The 22702-nt window shown below is 43.3% G+C and overlaps 1 protein-coding gene across 4 annotated transcripts in view; it reads left to right on the forward strand.

Moving 5' to 3' along the window:
- The first annotated feature begins 2778 nt into the window (after positions 1–2778).
- acp7 (acid phosphatase 7, tartrate resistant (putative)) overlaps positions 2779–22702 on the forward strand; it is a 53524-nt gene continuing 33600 nt past the window's right edge. For 2 of the 4 annotated variants that reach the window (XR_009655636.1, XM_060933953.1), the window contains exons 1-3: positions 2779–3253; positions 10515–10563; positions 14504–14639. Coding sequence is in view for 3 of the 4 variants with exons in the window: in XM_060933953.1 (XP_060789936.1) it covers positions 14537–14639 (103 nt within the window). In the remaining variant the exon portion in view is untranslated. Of the gene's footprint in view, positions 3254–10514; positions 10564–10681; positions 10907–14503; positions 14640–22702 lie in introns of those variants that run through there. The other 2 variants (XM_060933954.1, XM_060933955.1) reach the window with 2 other exon arrangements.

The following is a 22702-nucleotide window of genomic DNA, read 5'->3' on the forward strand; positions in this document are numbered from 1 at the left end:
AGGGATAGGAATGTTAACCCATTCTTGTCTAATGTAGGATTCTAGTTGCTCAACTGTCTTAGGTCTTTTTTGTCATATCTTCCGTTTTATGATGCGCCAAATGTTTTCTATGGGTGAAAGATCTGGACTGCAGGCTGGCCAGTTCAGTACCCGGACCCTTCTTCTACGCAGCCATGATGCTGTAATTGATGCAGTATGTGGTTTGGCATTGTCATGTTGGAAAATGCAAGGTCTTCCCTGAAAGAGACGTCGTCTGGATGTGAGCATATGTTGCTCTAGAACCTGGATATACTGTACCTTTCAGCATTGATGGTGTCTTTCCAGATGTGTAAGCTTCCCATGCCACACGCACTAATGCAACCCCATACCATCAGAGATGCAGGCTTCTGAACTGAGCACTGATAACAACTTGGGTCGTCCTTCTCCTCTTTATTCCGAATGACACGGCGTCCCTGATTTCCATAAAGAACTTCAAATTTTGATTCGTCTGACCACAGAACAGTTTTCCACTTTGCCACAGTCCATTTTAAATGAGCCTTGGCCCAGAGAAGACGTCTGCGCTTCTGGATCATGTTTAGATACAGATTCTTCTTTGAACTATAGAGTTTTAGCTGGCAACGGCGGATAGCACAGTGAATTGTGTTCACAGATAATGTTCTCTGGAAATATTCCTGAGCCCATTTTGTGATTTCCAATACAGAAGCATGCCTGTATGTGATGCAGTGCCGTCTAAGGGCCCGAAGATCACGGGCACCCAGTATGGTTTTCCGGCCTTGACCCTTACACACAGAGATTCTTCCAGATTCTCTGAATCTTTTGATGATACTATGCACTGTAGATGATGATATGTTCAAACTCTTTGCAATTTTACACTGTCGAACTCCTTTCTGATATTGCTCCACTATTTGTCGGCGCAGAATTAGGGGGATTGGTGATCCTCTTCCCATCTTTACTTCTGAGAGCCGCTACCACACCAAGATGCTCTTTTTATACCCAGTCATGTTAATGACCTATTGCCAATTGACCTAATGAGTTGCAATTTGGTCCTCCAGCTGTTCCTTTTTTGTACCTTTAACTTTTCCAGCCTCTTATTGCCCCTGTCCCAACTTTTTTGAGATGTGTTGCTGTCATGAAATTTCAAATGAGCCAATATTTGGCATGAAATTTCAAAATGTGTCATGCGCAATGCTTTCTAGTGAATCAGAAGAGCCGGCTCCCCACTTTTTTTTTCCTTTTGCTGCTCAGCTCTGCTCACGGCAGAACTTTGTTTTGATTGGCAGCATGGCAGCCTTGTGGCCAATCACATGTGAGGATATAGGATCATACCATTATGTGAAAACAGAGAGACAGTCAGGTGGAGTGTCTGTCCGTCCCCGTCAGTGAGTGAGACAGTAGACAGCGGTGACGAGGAGAGGGCATCACAAAAACACGTAAATATGACTGACACCTGTAAACGAAGCAGCAGCCAGCCAGCTCCATCATTAGAGGGCCAAGTGGAGGAGCAGCCACAAACTTCTGCTGTGTGGAGGCTCTTTGATGAAAGAGCTACAGGAGATGCTGCAAGGAGAAATACTACAGCTGATGTTATCTTGAGGAGCCCCTCATCCAATGAGCAGAAGACCCACTGAGCTGGTGGCAGGCCAAGGCCTCAGTCTTCCCACACCTGGTGAAGGTGATGGAGGGGAGACTGTGTAGATTAGATTAAACTTTATTGATCCCTTTAGGAGGGTTCCCTCAGGGAAATTAAGATTCCAGCAGCATCATTGCAGGATCATCTCATTATCTCTTGCTGCTTTATCCTGTTCTACAGGGTCGCAGGCAAGCTGGAGCCTATCCCAGCTGACCACGGGCGAAAGGCGGGGTACACCCTGGACAAGTCGCCAGGTCATCACAGCGCTGACACATAGACACAGACAACCATTCACACTCACATTCACACCTACGGTCAATTTAGAGTTACCAGTTAACCTAACCTGCATGTCTTTGGACTGTGGGGGAAACCCACACAGACACGTGGAGAACATGCAAACTCCACACAGAAAGGCCCTCGTTGGCCACGGCCCACGGGGCTCGAACCCAGACCTTCTTGTTGTGAGGAAACAGTGCTAACCACTACACCACCGTGCCACCCATCATTGCAGGATAAATAGAGAATGGTGGTGTAGTGGTTAGCGCTGTCGCCTCACAGCAAGAAGGTCCGGGTTCAAGCCCCGTGGCCGGTGAGGGCCTTTCTGTGCGGAGTTTGCATGTTCTCCCCGTGTCCGCGTGGGTTTCCTCCGGGTGCTCCGGTTTCCCCCACAGTCCAAAGACATGCAGGTTAGGTTAACTGGTGACTCTAAATTGACCGTAGGTGTGAATGTGAGTGTGAATGGTTGTCTATGTGTCAGCCCTGTGATGACCTGGCGACTTGTCCAGGGTGTACCCCGCCTTTCGCCTGCAGTCAGCTGGGATAGGCTCCAGCTTGCCTGCGACCCTGTAGAACAGAATAAAGTGGCTACAGATAATGATTTACATATACAAATACAAAAATAATAAGATAGGGGGGAAGGAAAAAAAGGGACCAGCAGGAGAGGGAGCCGTGCCACAAGAACCGGCTCTCTGAAAAGAGCCGAACTTCCCATCACTCATCCAACTCCCCCTTTAACCCCAAAACATAAACAACGTGTGTGTGGCTGAGATACAGGTAACGTCCCAAATGCTCGGTTTCAAACCCATGCACCCTCGATACCTGAGTACTCACTATACTATAGATTCACCAAAGTGCACACTTGCTAACAGACTCGCAGAGCGGTGGGCAGTATTTGGGACATGACCATACCATATCAACCGCTGATAACCTGAAAACCGATTTTTTTTTAATTTTATATATTTTTTATTTTTATTTTTTTAAATTATTACTTCCTCTAAATTTACGAACGCTGTTTCATGGCCTTTTATGAGGACTGAATTTTCCTGTTTATTGTCGCTGAAGTGTTAGCTAGTCGAGTTAGCTAACCTCGTCTGTATTATTATTTTTCCAGTAGCACTGACCAGCTAGTTAACAGTAATTAAACGAGTAAAACAGATGAGTGTGCAAACATTTATGAGCGGTTATTATTTATATCTTTAGCAGTTTGCCGACTAGCATAACTTTTGGTGTAGTTTAGCAAAGGCAGCTAGTGTTCAGGGAGTATAAACACAACCCGCTGTTCAGCTGAAGAAAACAAACTCTCTTGAAACATCTCGTTTCCTACAGATGTTTATTTGACCCTGGGTAAGTGTGATAATACATTTTATACCATAATAATAGATTTTTAGTTTTTAAAAATCACGGTTCATATATTATATTTTCCACAAGACAAAAGCTGTATGGAATATAGTTGTAATGACATTTGGAATGTGTTATAGTGTGATTAATTAGGGGAGAGCGGGGGAAACTTGACTCAAGTTTTCAGCTTTTGTAGATTGTGTGAAATTCCTTGCACATTCCTCCTACATTAGAGAGTATTTACTGCACCCTCTTACCACAACATTAGTTTCTCAGCTTGTCACATATGGAGCACTTGCATGTGACGTCACAGCCGATCCAGATTGTGACAGACGCCATCTTGTAGGTCAAACGCCATATTTCCGCCTTCTACTTCTGCTTTTACTTCTACCTTTTCTTCTGGAAAACCCTACTATATACAATTCTACTACAACGGCTGCGGCTACAAGCTCTCCCTACCTGTGTACGTTTTTTATGTTTTTTGTGTGTATTTTTGCGTGTTGTTCGTCTGTACCGGACTTCAATATCCACTACAACCGTATGGACTTACTGGACATTGGTTTCCAGCAGAAAATGACGGTTTGTAGCGATTTCCATCGCATGCACAACATTCCGGACGAGATAGCGAGACCAGCGGGGTCTCCGTGGATTGTTATTGGAAGCAAAGCAAAGGAGGCGGTGTCGGGAGCGGAAACAAAAGCGAGGCTGCAGGCAGAGCCGGCCTGTTGACTAAGCTCAGAAAACAGCCACTCAAACCTCCACTGCTAAGCCTCTATCTCTCCAACGCCAGATCCATGTAAACAAGACAGACGATTTGGAATTACAGCTGGAATTACCTTATTCTATTCTATAATCGGCTGGTCAGTGCTATACTCAATACTTAAGTGACTTACCCAGCCAATGAGGGTTCTTGTTTACAAGATGCCACATCTGAGTCGCTGACAAATCCTGAATTTCTGTAAAGATAACTGTCCAGAGATTTATAAGCACGCAGTGCTTCACCACTGAACAGCGAGGGAAAGTTTATGAGGTAATCATACACGTCCGGGTATTCCGCTGGCAGTTCAAAATCCGGTCGTGAAAACTCCGTCCGGTAAGCCATAAGGGTCACTAATCTGTAGATCGTTTATTTTAGACATATATCTAGTTATCTGTTCATTAGAAAAATGAGCCGTGTAGTCCGTCGGTTGAAATTGATCCATTCTGTACACGAGTGCAGCAGTATTCAGCGGTGTTTTTGACCGACAAGATGGCGGTTGTGTACTTTCCGGTCACGTGACTGCAAGATCTCTATACAGGCCTTCAGGCTTCACTTTTTTTTCTGTCATTATTGTTGCAGGGAGACATGGGACACTATGTTGGGAGACTTGGGACAAAAATAAAATACCTCAGCCTACATGTTTTAATTTTTATTTATTATCCAAACTTGTAACATATGAACTGTATGAACACACAGTGTTGGTCCAGCGATAGAAAAATGTCAGTTTACTCAAAACCTGACGAGACAAAACGGCTCCATTCTCAAGAAGGAATTAAATAAGTTTAATCATCATGCAGCTACACTGCCACAGTTTTAAGCCTGTTTACAAAATGTGGATGAGTCACGGAATACGGATTCACGGGAAAATAAAAAATATAGTACAAAGCACGGATCTCCTATTCATGGACATGTGATATTTTCCATGAAATATAAATATATATTATTTACCAGCTGGGAGGTCCGTATCGTGAAATACCCTGACCGAGGTCTTGAAAGTACTGAGCGAGGCTCTCTGGGCCGAGGTCAGTATTCAAGGCCGAGGTCACGGTATTTCACCATACGGACTGACCTTAAAGGCCTCTGCATGCTCTTGCGACAAGGCTTTCGCAGACAGCTTTTCGCAGACAGTTGTAATTTATCGTTGAGTGGGGAGTAATAGGTGTGCGCGATGTTATTCACCGCTACAACGCAAGGGGGCGCGAAATCGCTAGGAGTAGTTGGTGAGTGTGGTTAGTGGAGTGTTTATCCTCCGGTTACTTATAATGACTAGAACTGGAGTCGTATACTGTAGATGTACGTACTTTCTCACTTCCTCGATCAACCGCTCTTCGTGCTGCTCCATCTTCGCTCGTTTTTGTAAAAATGGCGGTCGTGAAAACAAACCAAACCGGGAAAGTAGGAAAGCGGAAGTGCGTGTACAACGGATGTAGAGTGGACCAATCAGAGCCCTCTTGTCTGCGAGGCTTCTGCGGTGGTCACAATTTTTGGGAGGTGCGCGCAGAGCGTCTGCGAAGGTGGGGGGGCTACGCAGACGCTATCTGCGACACCGTCTGCGAGGACTGTGTTGTCAGCATAAATTGGCCTTAAGCTGGTAAATAATATATTTACTTTTTTCTTTACCAAATTCTAACAGAAAACGAGAGCGCCCGAAAGGGAAAACCGAGCTGAACCGCCATTTTGAATCCTCGTTCACGGCTGTAATGCAAATTGCTTCCTCCTCAGTATACAAGTGCACTTCCATGGCAGGAAAAAAACTACATTTTGCCGCCTATGTAGTCCCCTATTTATACAAATAGGAGTCATTCAGGATTCAGCCATGTTTTTTGCTTGGCGTTAGCAACAGTTACAGGTTTTTAGCTTTCTCCTGAAATGTTTTCTTTTATTTCTTCTTCCTCAGGGTAGTAAAACTTGCTTTCGCTGTGAAGACTGTCGTTATCGCTATCCATGCTGTAAAATTAATGCTATTCTCCTGAGAAATGCGAAAATAAATGTTGACAAAAATTGCTACTATGTTTGTTGTTGCGAACGAGTGAGTTGCCAGAGGTCCATAACCGGGGTTTGTAACCGGGGTCCGTATTGTAGGATACGGACCTGCTCGCCAGCCAATCAGAGCGCAGGATTTGATGGAAACCGGACAGTGAAAAAAAATTAAAAATATTTAAAATTAAATAGTTAATTAATAAAGTAAACATACAAATACAGGTAAAATATTTTTTATTATGAACTTCGGCAGTCCAGGAAGCATGGTGGTGTAGTGGTTAGCACTGTTGCCTTACAGCAAGAAGGTCTGGGTTCGAGCCCAGTGGCTGACCGGTTCCTTTCTGTGTGGAGTTTGCATGTTCTCCCCGTGTCCGCGTGGGTTTCCTCTGGGTGCTCCGGTTTCCCCCGCAGTCCAAAGACATGCAGGTTAGGTTAACTGGTGACTCTAAATTGACCGTAGGTGTGAATGTGAGTGTGAATGGTTGTTTTGTCTCTGTGTCAGCCCTGTGCTGATTTGGTGACTTGTCCAGGGTGTACCCCGCCTCTCACCCATAGTCAGCTGTACAGGATAAGCAGCTACAGATAATGGATGGACGGATGGAACTTCAATAGTCCAAACATTTAATTGTTCTAGACTTCTTAATTTGTTTTTTTATTGAGTTTACTATACTATGTTCCCTATCAATAGCAATGGGCACATTAGAGAGATTTGATTTACAGTAACTATGGAGCGTCTCAAATAAGATTTCATGGTATGATTGAAATTTTCGCTCATGGAGCATGAACAAAGCAGGTAGAACCGGTTTTCCCTGAAACACTTAATGTTTGTAAAAAAAATGCCGATACGTAAAAATCTCCCATGGAAAACAGTGTCGTAGCTAAGGAGCTGTTCATTTTTGGGCGCAAGTTGAAGATGTGGGTTTAATCCGTTCAATATGTCTTCCATGCCTGAAATTACAATAAGATCTGGAAATGTTGCAATGAAATGAAACAAATCCTTTGTCTTCATATGCAATTCCTTGCAAATTTAGTAGGGCATCTTTAATCAGCCTTTCTTCTGTTTTGTTTTTGTCTTTGAGGTAATGGATTTGACAGACAGTATGTGGCATGTCCATGATTTCCACCTTCTTTTCTGTAACTATGGACTCGTGTGTGTGTGTGTGTGTGTGTGTGTGTGTGTGTGTTTTTTGTATAATTTATGGGCACTTCGGCCTGTGCTGCTTTTTACTGTCTCCTCCATCTTTTTAATGACAGAAGGCTTTGGTCTTACAGATATTTTTGTTTGCTTTAGGCTATTTCCATGTGCCTTTGGTTTAGATATAGATTCATCACCAATGCAATGTAACACTGCGATATTCTTAAAGTTTGGCGACAACAGGACGTAAATTTCTTTTCGAAAACGGTTATCTGTTACTTTTTTCTTCCCATTTGTTCCAATATGTAGATAGTAATAATACTTCTTAAGTCTCTGGAGTTTCCCTTTTAACTTATGGGTCCCTTCACAAGAAAAACTGAAAAATAGAACAAAAGAGAAGTATAGAAAAATAAATGAAAAAATTCATACAAAGTAAATGATTTATCTGAAATGTTATCATTGAAATTAATTTACCTGTGACAATCTGCTACCCAATCCCTACTTTCTACATCAGTCTTTGAGTGAAATATGTAAACTTCACCTACTTTTGGCAAAAATGGCATTTCAGAGTTGTGTTCTCTGTATATTGTTCGATGTTCCACATCGCCAGATCAACACAGGGCTGACACATTGAGACAAACAACCATTCACACTCACATTCACACCTACGGTCAATTTAGAGCCACCAGTTAACCTAACCTGCATGTCTTTGGACTGTGGGGGAAACCGGAGCACCCGGAGGAAACCCACGCAAACTCCATACAGAAAGGCCCCCGTTGGCCACTGGACTTGAGCCCAGAACCTTCTTGCTGTGGGGTGACGGTGCTCAGCACTACACCACCACGCCACCCTGCTTGAAATTAATTTATGAGAATACAAACTGGCCCAAGTCTCCTGCTCTCCCATACGGGATTATTGACTCATGGTATTTTGGCACCAGTGCTTTTTCTTTTTTAACTAATCAAAACTCAGCAGAAAAATGTTTATTTGGCTGTTCTGTCCACTCATGACCACCACATTGTCAAAAATGTAGCAACATTTGAAGAAGACTTTGAACCCACGCAATCATGTCACACCATGGGACAAGCCAGTTTCCTGATGTACAGTGGCTTGCAAAAGTACTCAACCCCCTCTGGAATTTATATACTGTGTGTGTGTGTGTGTGTGTGTGTGTGTTTATAAATTTACTGTGTGTATATATTTTTTATTTATTTTACTTGCAAACCCATGTTATCTTTAAAGTGACTTTTCAAAGTCAAAATTAATTATTGGTCAGCAAATATTTCAAAGAAAATCAAAAACTGAAATTATGCTGCTTGCATAATTATGCCCCCCCGCCAAAAAAAAAAAGTTCCAGAAGCTTTGGATGAAACATTGTCTTAACAAGGACATGGATGACGAATTATTAGTTATGGAAATTGATGAGATTTTATTGATACCAATGCTATTATTGATTCTGCTTATTGGTCTGATTCTTTACAAATTCCCTTATTGATTTCTGATCAGGTTTTTTTTTTGTGTCTAAACCCCCCCCCCCCCCAATCTACACAGTCTAGATGCAAAGTTTGATGTCAGGCACAGAGTTTTTGCAAAGTGTAACTGTTTAAAAAATAAAAAAATAAATAAAAACATTGCAAAAACTCTGCACCTGACATCAAACTTTGCATCTACTCTGCTGGAAACTTGCAACATAGAGTCATGGTGGAGAGGAAGAAGCGGTCCAAACAGTGGCTTCATTTCATGAAGAAAGATGACAAAAGTGCTACTTGCAATGTCTGTAAAATGGTCATTTCAAGTAAGGGTGGAAACATCAGCAATATGTTGAAACATGGGCTAATTGTTTATCAGTCAGTTTTCGATTTGTTTTCCAAGGTATATCCATTTAAAAAAAAAAAAGAAGGGGCACTGTAACTTTATTTTAACATGTTCAAATGTTATTTGGTATGCAGACATTCTACACTGTGTTCAGACTCGGAGAGATAATAAAAACCTGTGTAGACTATGGGGGGGCACACACACACAAAAACCTGATCAGAAATCAATAAGGGAAGTTGTAAAGAATCAGACCAATAAGCAGAATCAATAATAACACTGGTATCAATAAAATCTCATCAAGTCTCATTACTAACAATTCGTCATCCGTGTCCTTGTTAAGACAATGTTTCATCCAAAGGTTCTGGAACTTTTTTTTTTTGGCGGGGTGGCATAATTATGCAAGCAGCATTTTCAGTTTTTGATTTTCTTTGAAATATTTGCTGACCAATAATTAATTTTGACTTTGAAAAGTCACTTTAAAGATAACATGGGTTTGCAAGTAAAATAAATAGAATATATGCACAGTAATATATATATATATATATATAGTATAGTATATAAATTCCAGAGGGGGTTGAGTACTTTTGCAAGCCACTGTACATCAGGAAACTGGCTTGTCCCATGGTGTGACATGATTGCGTGGGTTCAAAGTCTTCTTCAAATGTTGCTACATTTTTGACAATGTGGTGGTCATGAGTGGACAGAACAGCCAAATAAACATTTTTCTGTTGAGTTTTGATTAGTTAAAAAAGAAAAAGCACTGGTGCCAAAATACCATGAGTCAATAATCCCGTAGGGGAGACCAGGAGACTTACGCCAGTTTGTATTCCCCATAAATTAATTTCAAGCAGGGTGGCATGGTGGTGTAGTGCTTAGCACTGTCACCCCATAGCAAGAAGGTTCTGGGTTCAAGCCCAGTGGCCAACGGGGGCCTTTCTGTATGGAGTTTGTGTGGGTTTCCTCCGGGTGCTCCGGTTTCCCCCACAGTCCAAAGACATGCAGGTTAGGTTAACTGGTGGCTCTAAATTGACTGTAGGTGTGAATGGTTGTTTGTCTCCATGTGTCAGCCCTGCGATGACCTGACAGCTTGTTCAGGGTGTACTCTGCCTCTCACCCATAGTCAGCTGGGATAGGCTCCAGTGACCCTACACAGGATAAGCGGTTACGGATAATGGAAGGATGGAATTTTATTATTTCCTTGTTAACATGCTTGGGATTACCCTTTGCCCTTTTTTTTTTTTTTTTTTTTAAACTGTAAAAGTCTTTCACTTGACAGCATCTTCACAATGAATATTTTTTAAGCTTCTAACATCAAAATATATATTTTTTAAATACATGTAAATATTTTCAAAAATTTCAGTCTAAAAATACGCATAAGAATATAACCAGTCAAATGGCAAAGCTTGTGATGTCTGTAGTTTTAAAAATGACCCTATTCTATACCTGTAGTGACGATACATTTTTCAAATCAGTGTTTTGTTTTTACTTGTATGGATGGACGATGTTAAACAGATCCCAGTTTGAGTGGTTGGTGAACTGCTGACCTGAATAATTTGTGTTGCTTTGTGCTTCAACAGGTTATTACATGTGACAGAAATATTGACTGTGCTCTCCAACAATATCAAGGTAATTAGCTGGAGGACGATCATGAAATCAATGTAAATCCAAAAGCAAAATTCTGAATACATGCATATTTTTATCTATTTGGGTGAAATACCTAAATCACTCTGGAAAACCAAGAGAATGACTCGCTTTCTGCTCATTTCAGAAAAAGTGCACGTTTCCAAACTGCTTCAGGAGATGTGAAGAAAGCTTGTGGCTTACTTCTTGAAATGACATCTGGCTGTCTGATGTTTTGTTTTTCCTCGGTCATGTTCCTGTATTTTATTCACATTGTTGATGCTGTACGATGTCTTGGTGTCCAATGCTCGTTATAGAAAATTACTGAAGTACATCTCATCTTTGAAGGGTATTGTTTAAATATCTAGAATTTCTCAAGTTATTTAGAGACTTTTTTTTCCTGGAAGAAAACAAAAATCAGTGTGGTATGACCTAAAATCTTTAAAACAATTAATTAACTTAATAGGGTAGCCTGGGGATAATTCTGGTCTTTAATAAAATCTTCACATTTTTATGACCATTATAATTTTATGGATTTACTGTAGATTATACAGTTTAGTAGTGTCTTAATAGCCTAAGCCAACATGAGCCGAGATTAATAGTGGAATAAATTGCAAGCTGCCTTTCTTCTCTTTTGAAAGTGCACTCTCAGAAAGCAAAGTATGTTATTGTACATTTAGGGGTACAGCGGATTGTCCCTGGGATCAGGACCCTCTAAGGCAGGGGTTCTCAACCTTTTCTAATGTAAGGCCCACTTATTCATACTTGTAACGAGTCGGAGTCCATTAAAAAAGACCTTCAATTATTTTGGCTCATCAATTCTATTAGAATCTACTAATCTATTGTAAAGTGTATTAACGAAATGCAACATCACTTCCTGTTACAGATGGGAGCCCAGGAATTAAATAAATGCAATAAAAACCAACTGTTTTGAATTGTAGGTATTATATTTAAAACTGTATGGATGCGCCAGAAGCCAACATAAAACCATGCATGCAGGACATTCTCAGTCAAAAGGGATTAATGATCCAAAAGTGGAGTCTGGTCCATTAACACAAGAACTTTATTGCCATGTTTGTGTTCAACAAACAAGCAAGTTATTAAAACCAAGAAGTGCACTCAAAAGAAGTGGATATAGAAACCACTCAGTGGGATTAGATCCTTACACGCTAACAAAGAAGGATTTTTCCTGTGAGTTGGAAAATTATCCATCCGTTGAGTTCCCCGACATCTCAAACTACCTGGTGCTGCAGACATCATTCTACACGGAGAAACAGATGAAAACCTGGAAGAGCATGAAGGTGTACAACTTTTTATACAGTTAGGTCCATATATATTTGGACACTGACACAAATTTTGTGTTTTTTTTTTACCTGTTTACTGAAACGTATTCAAGTTATAGTTATATAATGGACATGGACATAAAGTCCAGACTTTCAGCTTTCATTTGAGGGTATCCACATTAAAATTGGATGAAGGGTTTAGGAGTTTCAGCTCCTTAACATGTGCCACCCTGTTTTTAAAGGGACCAAAAGTAATTGGACAACTGACTCAAAGGCTATTTCATGGGCAGGTGTGGGAAATTCCTTCGTTATGTCATTCTCAATTAAGCAGATAAAAGGCCTGGAGTTGATTTGAGGTGTGGTGCTTGCATTTGGAAGATTTTGCTGTGAAGAAAACATGCGGTCAAAGGAGCTCTCCATGCAGGTGAAAGAAGCCATCCTTAAGCTGCGAAAACAGAAAAAACCCATCCGAGAAATTGCTACAATATTAGGAGTGGCAAAATCTACAGTTTGGTACATCCTGAGAAAGAAAGAAAGCACTGGTGAACTCATCAGTGCAAAAAGACCTGGACGCTCACAGAAGACAACAGTAGTGGATGATCGCAGAATAATTTCCATGGTGAAGAGAAACCCCTTCACAACAGCCAACCAAGTGAACGACACTCTCCAGGAGGTAGGCGCATCAATATCCAAATCTACCATAAAGAGAAGACTGTATGAAAGTAAATACAGAGGGTTCCCTGCACGGTGCAAGCCACTCATAAGCCTCAAGAATAAAAAGGCTAGATTGGACTTTACTAAAAAACATCTAAAAAAGCCAGCACAGTTCTGGAAGAACATTCTTTGGACAGATGAAACCAAGATCAACCTCTACCAGAATGATGGAAAGAAAAAAGTATGGCGAAGGCGTGGTACAGCTCATGATCCAAAGCATACCACATCATCTGTAAAACATGGCAGAGGCAGTGTGATGGCTTGGGCATGCATGGCTGCCAGTGGCACTGGGTCACTAGTGTTTTATTGATGTGACACAGGACAGAAGCAGCCGGATGAATTCTGAGGTATTCAGAGACGTACTATGTGCTCAAATCCAGGCAAACTGACTGGTCGGCGTTTCATAATACAGATGGACAATGACCCAAAACATAAAGCCAAAGCAACCCAGGAGTTTATTAAAGCAAAGAAGTGGAATATTCTTGAATGGCCAAGTCAGTCACCTGATCTCAACCCAATTGAGCATGCATTTCACTTGTTAAAGACTAAACTTCAGACAGAAAGGCCCACAAACAAACAACAACTGAAAACCGCTGTAGTAAAGGCCTGGCAGAGCATTAAAAAGGAGGAAACACAGCATCTGGTGATGTCCATGAGTTCAAGACTTCAGGCAGCCATTGCCAACAAAGGGTTTTCAACCAAGTATTAGAAATGAACATTTTATTTACAATTATTTAATTTGTCCAATTACTTTTGAGCCTCTGAAATGAAGGGATTGTGTTTAAAAAAATTCTTTAGTTGCTCACATTTTTATGCAATCATTTTGTTCAACCCACTGAATTAAAGCTGAAAGTCTGAACTTCAACTGCATCTGAATTGTTTTGTTCACAATTCATTGTGGTAATGTACAGAACCAAAATTAGAAAAAAGTTGCCTCTGTCCAAATATTTATGGACCTAACTGTATATGGCTGGGTTAAAGATCTGGGGATCAGGACACAAGATAGATGGCGGTAGACTGCTCTAAGTGCAGGAAGAGTGTTTATTAGCAGGTGTGATATTTACAAAAACAAAAGAGAAAGGAGAATATTTAAATAGCGTTATAAACATGGCTAGAAACAAACGTGACAGTGATGATGATGATGATAATGATACTTCGCAAAGCCTCTGTGAAAACAACTTCCATGTCCGCACGTGCGTATTGAACTCAAATCAGTATCAGGTGTTTCCCATAATGACTGGGATGCAAGTGTGTGCACAGTGCGCTCCATGAGCGCGCGGCTGCTCAAACTGTGCCAGAATCAAGTGCGCAAAGGTGAGGCAGTCAAGTGTTCACCTGCTGTGTGACCACAACTTTTAGGGCACGTGCATATCGCCACCAAAATTTTCATCAATAACCCATCGCAAAGCATTGTGAGCTGTAGTGTGACCGTAGCTTAACGAGGCGGATGTGACTTCGGATGCAACTGAGCAGTTGTACCCTACTATGAGTAAAAAATTAACTTCAACTTGGAAAAAAAAATTTGTGGCCCAGTGGTTGAGAAACATTGCTCTAAGGTGCATAGTTGTACCATTTATATACTGATTGGAAACATGTATGTACCTTTGTATGTATGTACAATATCAGTTTTTGAGATTTTGTAAATTATTGCATTCCGTTTTTATTTACAATTTGTTCTTTGTCCCAACTTTTTTGGAATCGGGGTTGTAATACTTTTGATTTTGGTTACACAATTTGACATTTTCTGATTGTTAAATGTTTATTCAGATTAATTTTTAATTCAGCTGGATCACTGAAGGAGCAGAGTTCACACAAAGTTTATATGTGATAGGGAATTATGATCTTGTGACATTTGGCTGAGCTTACGCGTGAGATCATGCGGTTGTGGTGTGGTCACTATTGAACAATCCTAAGTTAAAACAAACTTCTCTGTCTTCCCTATTGTCCAGGAATGAGATGAGAAGAAGTAGAATAAAATAAAGATGTCTGTCCTGCATCTTTTCTTTTTTTGTGGTCTGCTGGCTTTGGCCTCATGTGTGCCACCTATCTGGTCCCAGCCTGAGCAGGTGCACATTTCCTATCCAGGTAAGAGTTTTAGTACTTTACTATACTCAGGATAGTGTCTTCTCTTTTTTGGTATCAGTGATATGTAAAGTAAGTGCTGCTAAGATAATTTTCATAATTAACAATGCAGTAAATTTTATTTTATTTAGTTCATTTTATTGTATTGTTTTTAATTGTATTTATTTTCATATTAAATTAATGTGTTAACCATTGTATGTGCTCTCTGATTTGGTGGGACAAAAACACAAATTATTGATTTACAAATGAAATTTCTATGATTTTATTTCAAAAGAAGAGTAGTTTTTTTTCTGCATTTGTACATTTTTATCCATGTATCTTTATATAATCTATTATCCTCTTGGAGACGTGTGAAAATGTAGTTCTACTTCCTTGTCTCCAGACTGCCAGATGGCGCAGTTTAGACTGTGTGAAACCCCTTGCGCTAGCCGCATCTCTTGCCGAGAATTTATACCCAAGTTGTCAACTCGTGATGCATGATGTGCCCTAAATGATAAAACAGTAGCATGCACGTCTATCATTGCCTTTTGCTTTCTTGCCATTGTCGGGCTCAGACGTCGATGCAACACAGCTATCTTACAGAGTTGTCTCCAACAGCTGGCTCCACAGTTTTACCCTTCGGATCGGATTGAATATATCATCAGTGGATTCCAGTTTAGAAAAGCTAGTCTTAGAAGAAGGTGAGTTATCTTTGCTGTGCAGACCCACCACACCGGTCTAGCACGCTGACTAGCATTCGCAGCTAAGTACAGTCCGATGCCCACACCCCGGCATTGGAACACCGCACCATAATCACCTCACACTCTTGTCTGAACGTGTGCTAGCGCCCAACCCCCGGCGCAACACATTTTCTTAAACCATAACCGATGCCATCCCCAGCTCGGGATTGAGAGGTAAGTTCAGTTGCGTGGTGACAGACCTCTCCACCGGTCTAGCACAATCAGTAGCGCGCTAGTGCCCAGTCCCCGGTGCAGCAGCGCAATAGTGAAACAACCACTACCTGTCCCCATTCCCCGGCGCAGCGTAGCGAAACAGTAAATAAAGAGCACCTGTTTACCCGTGCCTTTTTCCACTTCACAAATGCAAGATGCTCAGCCCCCAGCACCAAAACATTTGTATGGCCTCAAGCTTATAGTAAATCAGATTGGATTACAGCACTGTTAACAAGCAGTTCTCTTGTGTGTTCTCTCCATGACACATAACGTTAACTGATTGTGTGTTAATAGGCTACAATAATTAATACAATAACATTAACACAATTGGTAAGTATGGCCTGGTGTGTTCTGTGGGGTACACCCATGGAAGTGGAAGATCCACATGATCGCTGCCCCAGCTGCCTGGGAATTAATCATCTCCGAGAGGCTATGACTGATCCATGTGTGCATTGTAGCCTGCTCTCCATACAACGGCAGGCACGATTAGCAGGCATTGATGGAAAAGAGGACTGCTTTCTCTCTCCTCCTCCAGCTCAGGAGCGCACAGGTAAGCGCCCAGTGGCTATGCTCCCAGTGGCTTCGCATGCTCCCCCAAAAGTGAAAAAGCCCAAACGTTCACAGGAGCTGACACGCAGGGTAGAACAATTGACAGAGCATGTTGCACAGATGAGAGTGATGCTTATTAGTATGCATTCACAACATGAGTCACAGCCTGGCTCTCCGACAGAGGATGAGGCCCCTCTGCCTGCTTCACAGCCAATCCTGCCTCCATCTCCCTTACACAGAGAGGAGGATACGGTTTCTCTTGCTGCCACAGATAGCTTGTTTCCTTTGGGCAGAGATTTTTCATTCCCAGACGACCATGTTGCCTTCCACTCTCCTGCTACAGAGAGTGGCAGGGAGTCAGAGGACGAGCCAGAATCATCAGTGGTCAATGCCACTCTAGCAGGAACCATTCGAATGGCCCTGGCAAAGTTTAACATAGAACCTCTTCCTCAGAGTCTGGTGCACACAAACCGTCTTTGCCGCTTATCCACACACAGCAATGATCTCTTTGTCCCTCACTGTGAGGACTTTGTTAAGATGTTTACTGAGGCACCAAAGGAGGCAAATACCAGCAGAATGGACTGGCCCACTAGACTGTTGGCTTCCATGGCAAACCCAGGCTCTGCAGGCCTGGGCCCCATGCCACCGGTGGAGTCAGCGGTGGTGTCATTGGTTGCCCCAGCTGATGAAGCCCTTCATGCTGACCCGTGGTGCCCTAGCCCTGAGTGCAGACGCACCGACAATTTGGTGTGTAGAGCTTATAACACTCAGGCTACAATGGGGCGGGTCCTGAATACCATGGCCCATCTACTACTTGCTTTGCAGACAACCCTACAGCCAACCTCAGATGTGGCTGCCTCGGAGTTGATAGACACTACTCTTCAGGGCGTGGGGGCAATGACTAAGCAGTGTGGTAAGTCTATGGGACTGCTACTCCAAGCCCGCAGGCAGATCTGGGTAGCACAGTCCCCTCTTCCTGATGCAGCTAGGAATGTCTTGCACCAACTACCCTTGGCCCCTGGGCAGGTGTTTGGCCCAGCAGCGCAAGAGGCTGTAAACCGCCGCCAACTTGGTTCTGAAACACGCTCCCAACATGTGAAACCGAGACCTGCTTTCAGACGACCTCAGGCATTGCCACCACCTACCTTTCGCGGCGCCCCTTCCTACTGCCGCCATACAGCAGCAGCCTTCCAGCAGCCTCAGCGGAGGCAAACAGAACATGGCTTTCCCCAGCGCGGAGCACGTGGCAGATAGGGCTGGGTTCAAAAGATCGATCCACGATCCGATATCGATTCACGTTCAAAAAAAATACGAGATCGATTAAAAAATGTGTGGATCGATCTCTTACAGGTGGCTATAGGCACTATTTTCTCGACCACGCAAGGACCGCTATAAAAAGCGGGTGCCGGCAAACAAAACCAAAACTTAAGAACGCGAGATGGCTGAAGCTGCACAGCTAAAATCACCGCCTGGCCTGAAAGCTGATGTATGGCATTACTTTGGATTCAAACGTTACGAGGACAGAGACGAAGTCGACAGAACAAAAGCAGTGTGCAAACTGTGCCACATAGAGGTAAAATATAGTGGCAATACAACCAATCTCCGCAACCACTTATCCAGGCACCACGCCGGCACAGTTTCAGCTAAACCTGCGGCGAATCAAACTGCACTGGAGAAGGCATTTGGTGTTAAATTACATGCACAAACACATATGGGGCTGTTCCTGTCAATAGGGACAGTTTTTACTTTAAAGTGACAATCCAGCAATATCTAAGTAAATCGATATCGGATCGTGACCTTATGAATCGGAATCGAATCGATCCAGGAAATCTGGATCGATTCCCAGCCCTAGTGGCAGACCCCCTACCTCTTTTCCAAGGATGACTCACAGCCGTCCCCCCAAAGCTGCACACCACCCACAGTCACGAGACTGATGGTGCGCGGCCGGCGGCAGGGCGTTTTACTCCTCAACAGCTGGAGTACTGGTGCTTAACAACGCCAAACCTGTGGGTCCTGAACACCCTCAAAGGTGGCGATCACCTTCAATTTCGCCACCGGCCTCCTCTAAACTTAGGGCTACGTGTCACGCATGCTCAAAGCCCGGAAACACGTTCTGCCTTACTATCGGAAATTCAGTCCCTCTTAAACAAAGATGCCATAGAAGAAATAGACCCCCAGACACATCGGGGTGTGTTCTCCACCTACTTCGTCGTACCCAAGAAAGGTGGCGGGCTCCGGCCAATACTAGACCTACGCCATCTAAACACTTACCTCAAGCATCTGCCCTTTCGTATGCTGCGTACTTCGGACGTGCTCCACTCAGTGGAGGCGGGAGACTGGTTCATTACAGTGGATCTATGAGATGCGTATTTTCACGTACCCATTCATCCTTAGCACCGTCTCTTCCTTTGTTTCCATTTTGAAAGTCGCTCGTTCCAGTTCAAGGCGCTTCCTTTTGGGCTATCACTGGCCCCCCGGGTCTTTACCAGGTGCATGCGTGAGGCCCTGTCTCCATTACATCGCCAGGGCATCCGCATCCTACCATATCTGGACGACTGGCTGCTTTGTACACGGTCCCCAGAACAAGCGCGTGCGAATGCTCAGATACTACTCAATCATGTTTCAGCTCTCGGTTTGACGGTGAACTTCGAGAAGAGCACACTGGAACCGACTCAGACCATCGACTTCATAGGCATTCACCTGAATGCAATCATGCTACAAGCGTACCTGATTCAGGGAAGAATTCGCAACATACTGGGGCTGGCCATACGAGTCCGGTTGAGTCAGACCATCCGCTATGGCCTGCTGCTGCGTCTTGCAGGCGTGTTGGCGGCTGCAACACCTGTTATTACATTAGGCAGGCTTCATCTCCGGCCTTTCCAATCATGACTGAGGGCCAAGAGACTCTCAGCTCAGACCCAAAAGCATGTGCTGGTGTTGATGACACCAAAGGGCATTGCCTCCCTGAAGCAGTGGGCACTGAGATCTTTTCTTCTGAGGGGAGTCACATTGGGACCACCCCCAGTTCAGAGGGAGGTCATCACCACAGATGCCAGTTAACACGGCTGTGGCGGAGTGTGGAATCATCAGGGGATTCATGGTGTGTGGCAGGACAGGTTCCGGTCCTGCCACATAAACTACCTGGAACTGCAGGCTGTCTGGCCGACACTACAGCACTTCAGAGGACAGCTGGAATGCAAACATGTCCTCATTCGGTCGGACAACACTCCAACAGTATATCACATCAACCACCGGGGGGGACGAGGTCCTCCTTGCTGAACACCCTAACCAGGCAGATCTGGCTGTGGGTGGATGCACACCTGCTATCTCTGAGGGCGATACATGTGCCCAGGAAGAAGAATTGTGTAGTGGACACTCTCTCTCGGGGTGGGCCCCTCATGGGGGAGTGGCACCTGAACGAAGTTCAGATGATTTGGAAAACATACGGACGAGCAGAGGTGGACCTATTTGCCACCAGAGAGACGACCCACTGTCCGAAATGGTTCTCGCTGTGGGGCGAGCCTGGGTCCCTGGGGCAGGATGCGTTGGCCCATCAGTGGCCAAACCTGAGGCTGTATGCATTCCCTCCGTTCCCACTGATATGGCAGATACTCGAGCGCATACGGACGACCAACCAGCCTGTGCTTCTGGTCGCGCCATACCGTGTATACAGTCCCTGGTTTTATCTTCTGAAAGCACTGTTGACAGGTCCACCCAGCCCTCTACCAGTCAAGACAGACCTGCTGACCCAGTTGAATGGCAATCTGTGGCACAGACACCCTCAGAGACTGAAGCTCTGGGTCTGGCCCTTGGGGGCTCATCCGGCATACTGGAATGTTCACAGGGGGTCAGGAACACTCTTCTAAATGCTTGTTCTCCATCTACACGCCTGTTGTATAGTGGCAGATGGAAATATTATTCAGCATGGTGTTCTGAACACAGTGTTGACCCAGTGGCAAGTACTTTGAAGAACATTTTGGAATTTCTGCAGGGCCTTTTGGAGGCTGGTCGCTCTGCATTGACCCTGAGAGGATATGTGGCTACGATGTCAGCCTACAGGGGTCCAATTGATGGGCACCCTGTCGGGGCACATAGGATGATTGTGACCTTCCTGAAAGGTGCAAAATGTTTGAATCCACTTCGCAAATGCGTCGTACCTCAGTGGGACCTCCATATTGTATTGAACAGTGTCGGTAGCCCTCCATACGAACCTCTGGGGAGTGCTGACATTAAGTGGCTTTCAATGAAGACTGCTTTCCTGATTGCAGTGGCCTCAGCGAGAAGGGTAAGTGAGCTGCAAGCACTCTCCGTCAGCCCACTGTGTCTGCAGTGGGGGCCAGAGAGCTCACAAGTAACGTTGTGGCCGAACCCTACTTTTCTACCTAAAGTGTTGGGTCCAGATTTTGTTAACAGGCCTCTGATTATTCCTGCTTTGGAGCCTTCAGATAATACACTGAACATGGACCTTTGTTCTATTAGGGCACTTGGGCAGTATGTGACAACTACAGCAGACTGGTGAACCACTGACCAATTGTTTATGTGCTTCAGTGACAGATGTAAAGGAGCGGCCTTGTCTAAGGATAGGTTGGCTCATTGGATTACAGACACTATATCTTGCGCTTATTCTTCTACAGGCCATGACATGCCGACGGCAGTGAAATGTCACTCCACTCGTTCTGTGTCTATCTCTTGGGCTGCCCTGAAGGGTGAGTCTATTGGATATTTGTTCGGCCGCAACCTGGACGTTGGCCTGCACATTTTCCAGGTTCTACAGGATAAATGTTGCTACTAGTTTTTCATCATGCATGCAGGCTGTGTTTAGCGCTGCTTCATTTGTTCATTAGCTGTGGACAACAGCAGTTCCTTTCATGGGAGGTGTGAGCTTTACAGCCTCCACCAGTTCTTGATTGTTACAAATGCAATAATAGAAGTGTAACGAATCTGACTTGTTCAATAAAGTGAAGTCAGTAACATAACACTAGTCTGTGGTGTTTTTTTTCCTTTATGTCTTATGTATTAATTGGGCCCTCGTGACAGCTTGGACATAAGTCTTCCACACAGTCTAAACTGCGCCGTCTGGAGACAAGGAAGTAGAACGCTGGTTACGTAGGTAACCGTGGTTCTACGACTGGTGGAAGACTGCCAGATAGACCAGTCACTCGGGACTCTGGTTCTGGCGAGAAATGCTCCAGGCAATGATAGACATGCGTGCTACTGTTTTATCATTTAGGGCAGTCATACGTCATGAGTTGACAACTTGGGTATAAATTCTCGGCAAGAGATGCGGCTAGCGCAAGGGGTTTCACACAGTCTAAACTGCGCCATCTGGCGGTCTTCCACCAGTCGTAGAACCACGGTTACCTATGTAACCAGTGTTTTATAACGAGAGCAGATAACTGATAGATTAAACAGATCACACTAGCTAATTATGATCATTAGAATGCATCACCCACATGTATGAACTTGCATTTAAGACAATTTAGCAATACATTTTAAAATACTTCTTTACAGAAGCTGCCACTGCTTTATGTCCTTAAAACGATTCTCAGTGCTAGTAGATATCGTTTTACCAAATGCAAAAGCAGCTTTATAAAATATTCTAACAGAAGATGGCACCATAATCCTTATACACAGGAGTTCTGAAACAGCCTTTATGAAATTAAATGCTGTTTGGTTTAGCAGTCTTGTTCTGCAAAAAAATGTTACCTAAGAGCTTAATTTGAGGAATAAATCCATTGCTGGAGCATGCACATTATAAAAATGTCTGATTGTTACATGATGGTTTTACGTATTTATATCATAAAAATTAGCTTTTTGCAAGGTTAAGCATCTTGTGACATGACTGTGGCCGATGAGGTAGTACTTTCGCAACATTCAACACATCAATAGGGAAGTTGTCAAAAAAGCAATAGAATGCATTCTTTCTTCAGTAGAATCAAATGGATTATATTCTATGGACATGAGTGTTTTACTGGGAAATACGCCACTCTTATTTTTCATACAAGCTACCTCTGGGACATGGAGAACCAAAACCGTGACATAAATCTCCATATGTCACTCTCAAGGAAATCAATGAATTGTTTTTGATAAATTTGGGTACTTTTTGTTTGTGAATGTGTCAATATAATAAAAAGAAAATCACACGTTGGCTTGAAGATAAGAAGTTTATCTTCTCGTGTTGAAAAACTCACATCTTTCATATGAAATGCATCGTGGAGCTGAGTGGCATTTAAATAATATTGGATGGCTTTTTTTTGTGGTATATGAGATGTATTCCATTGAGCTAGCATGACATTGAATGAGTCGAGTTCAATATCATGCTAGCTGAATGGAATATATCTGATATACCATGAAGAAATTATTAACCCCGCCGACAGTAGTTGGAGGGGTTATTATTTTCACCTGCGTCAGTCTGTGTGTGTGTGTGTGTATCTGTCTGTCTGTCTGTCTGTCTGTCTGTCTGTGTGTCTGCAAGATATCTCAAGAACCAATGGATCGATTTGGACCAAATTTTGTACGTGTTGCCAATCACCCAGGAAGGAAACCATTAAATTTTGAAGGTCAAGGTCATGGCAGAACTTCGAA

Source organism: Neoarius graeffei, chromosome 11, assembly GCF_027579695.1.
Source record: "Neoarius graeffei isolate fNeoGra1 chromosome 11, fNeoGra1.pri, whole genome shotgun sequence".
Lineage (NCBI taxonomy): Eukaryota > Metazoa > Chordata > Actinopteri > Siluriformes > Ariidae > Neoarius > Neoarius graeffei.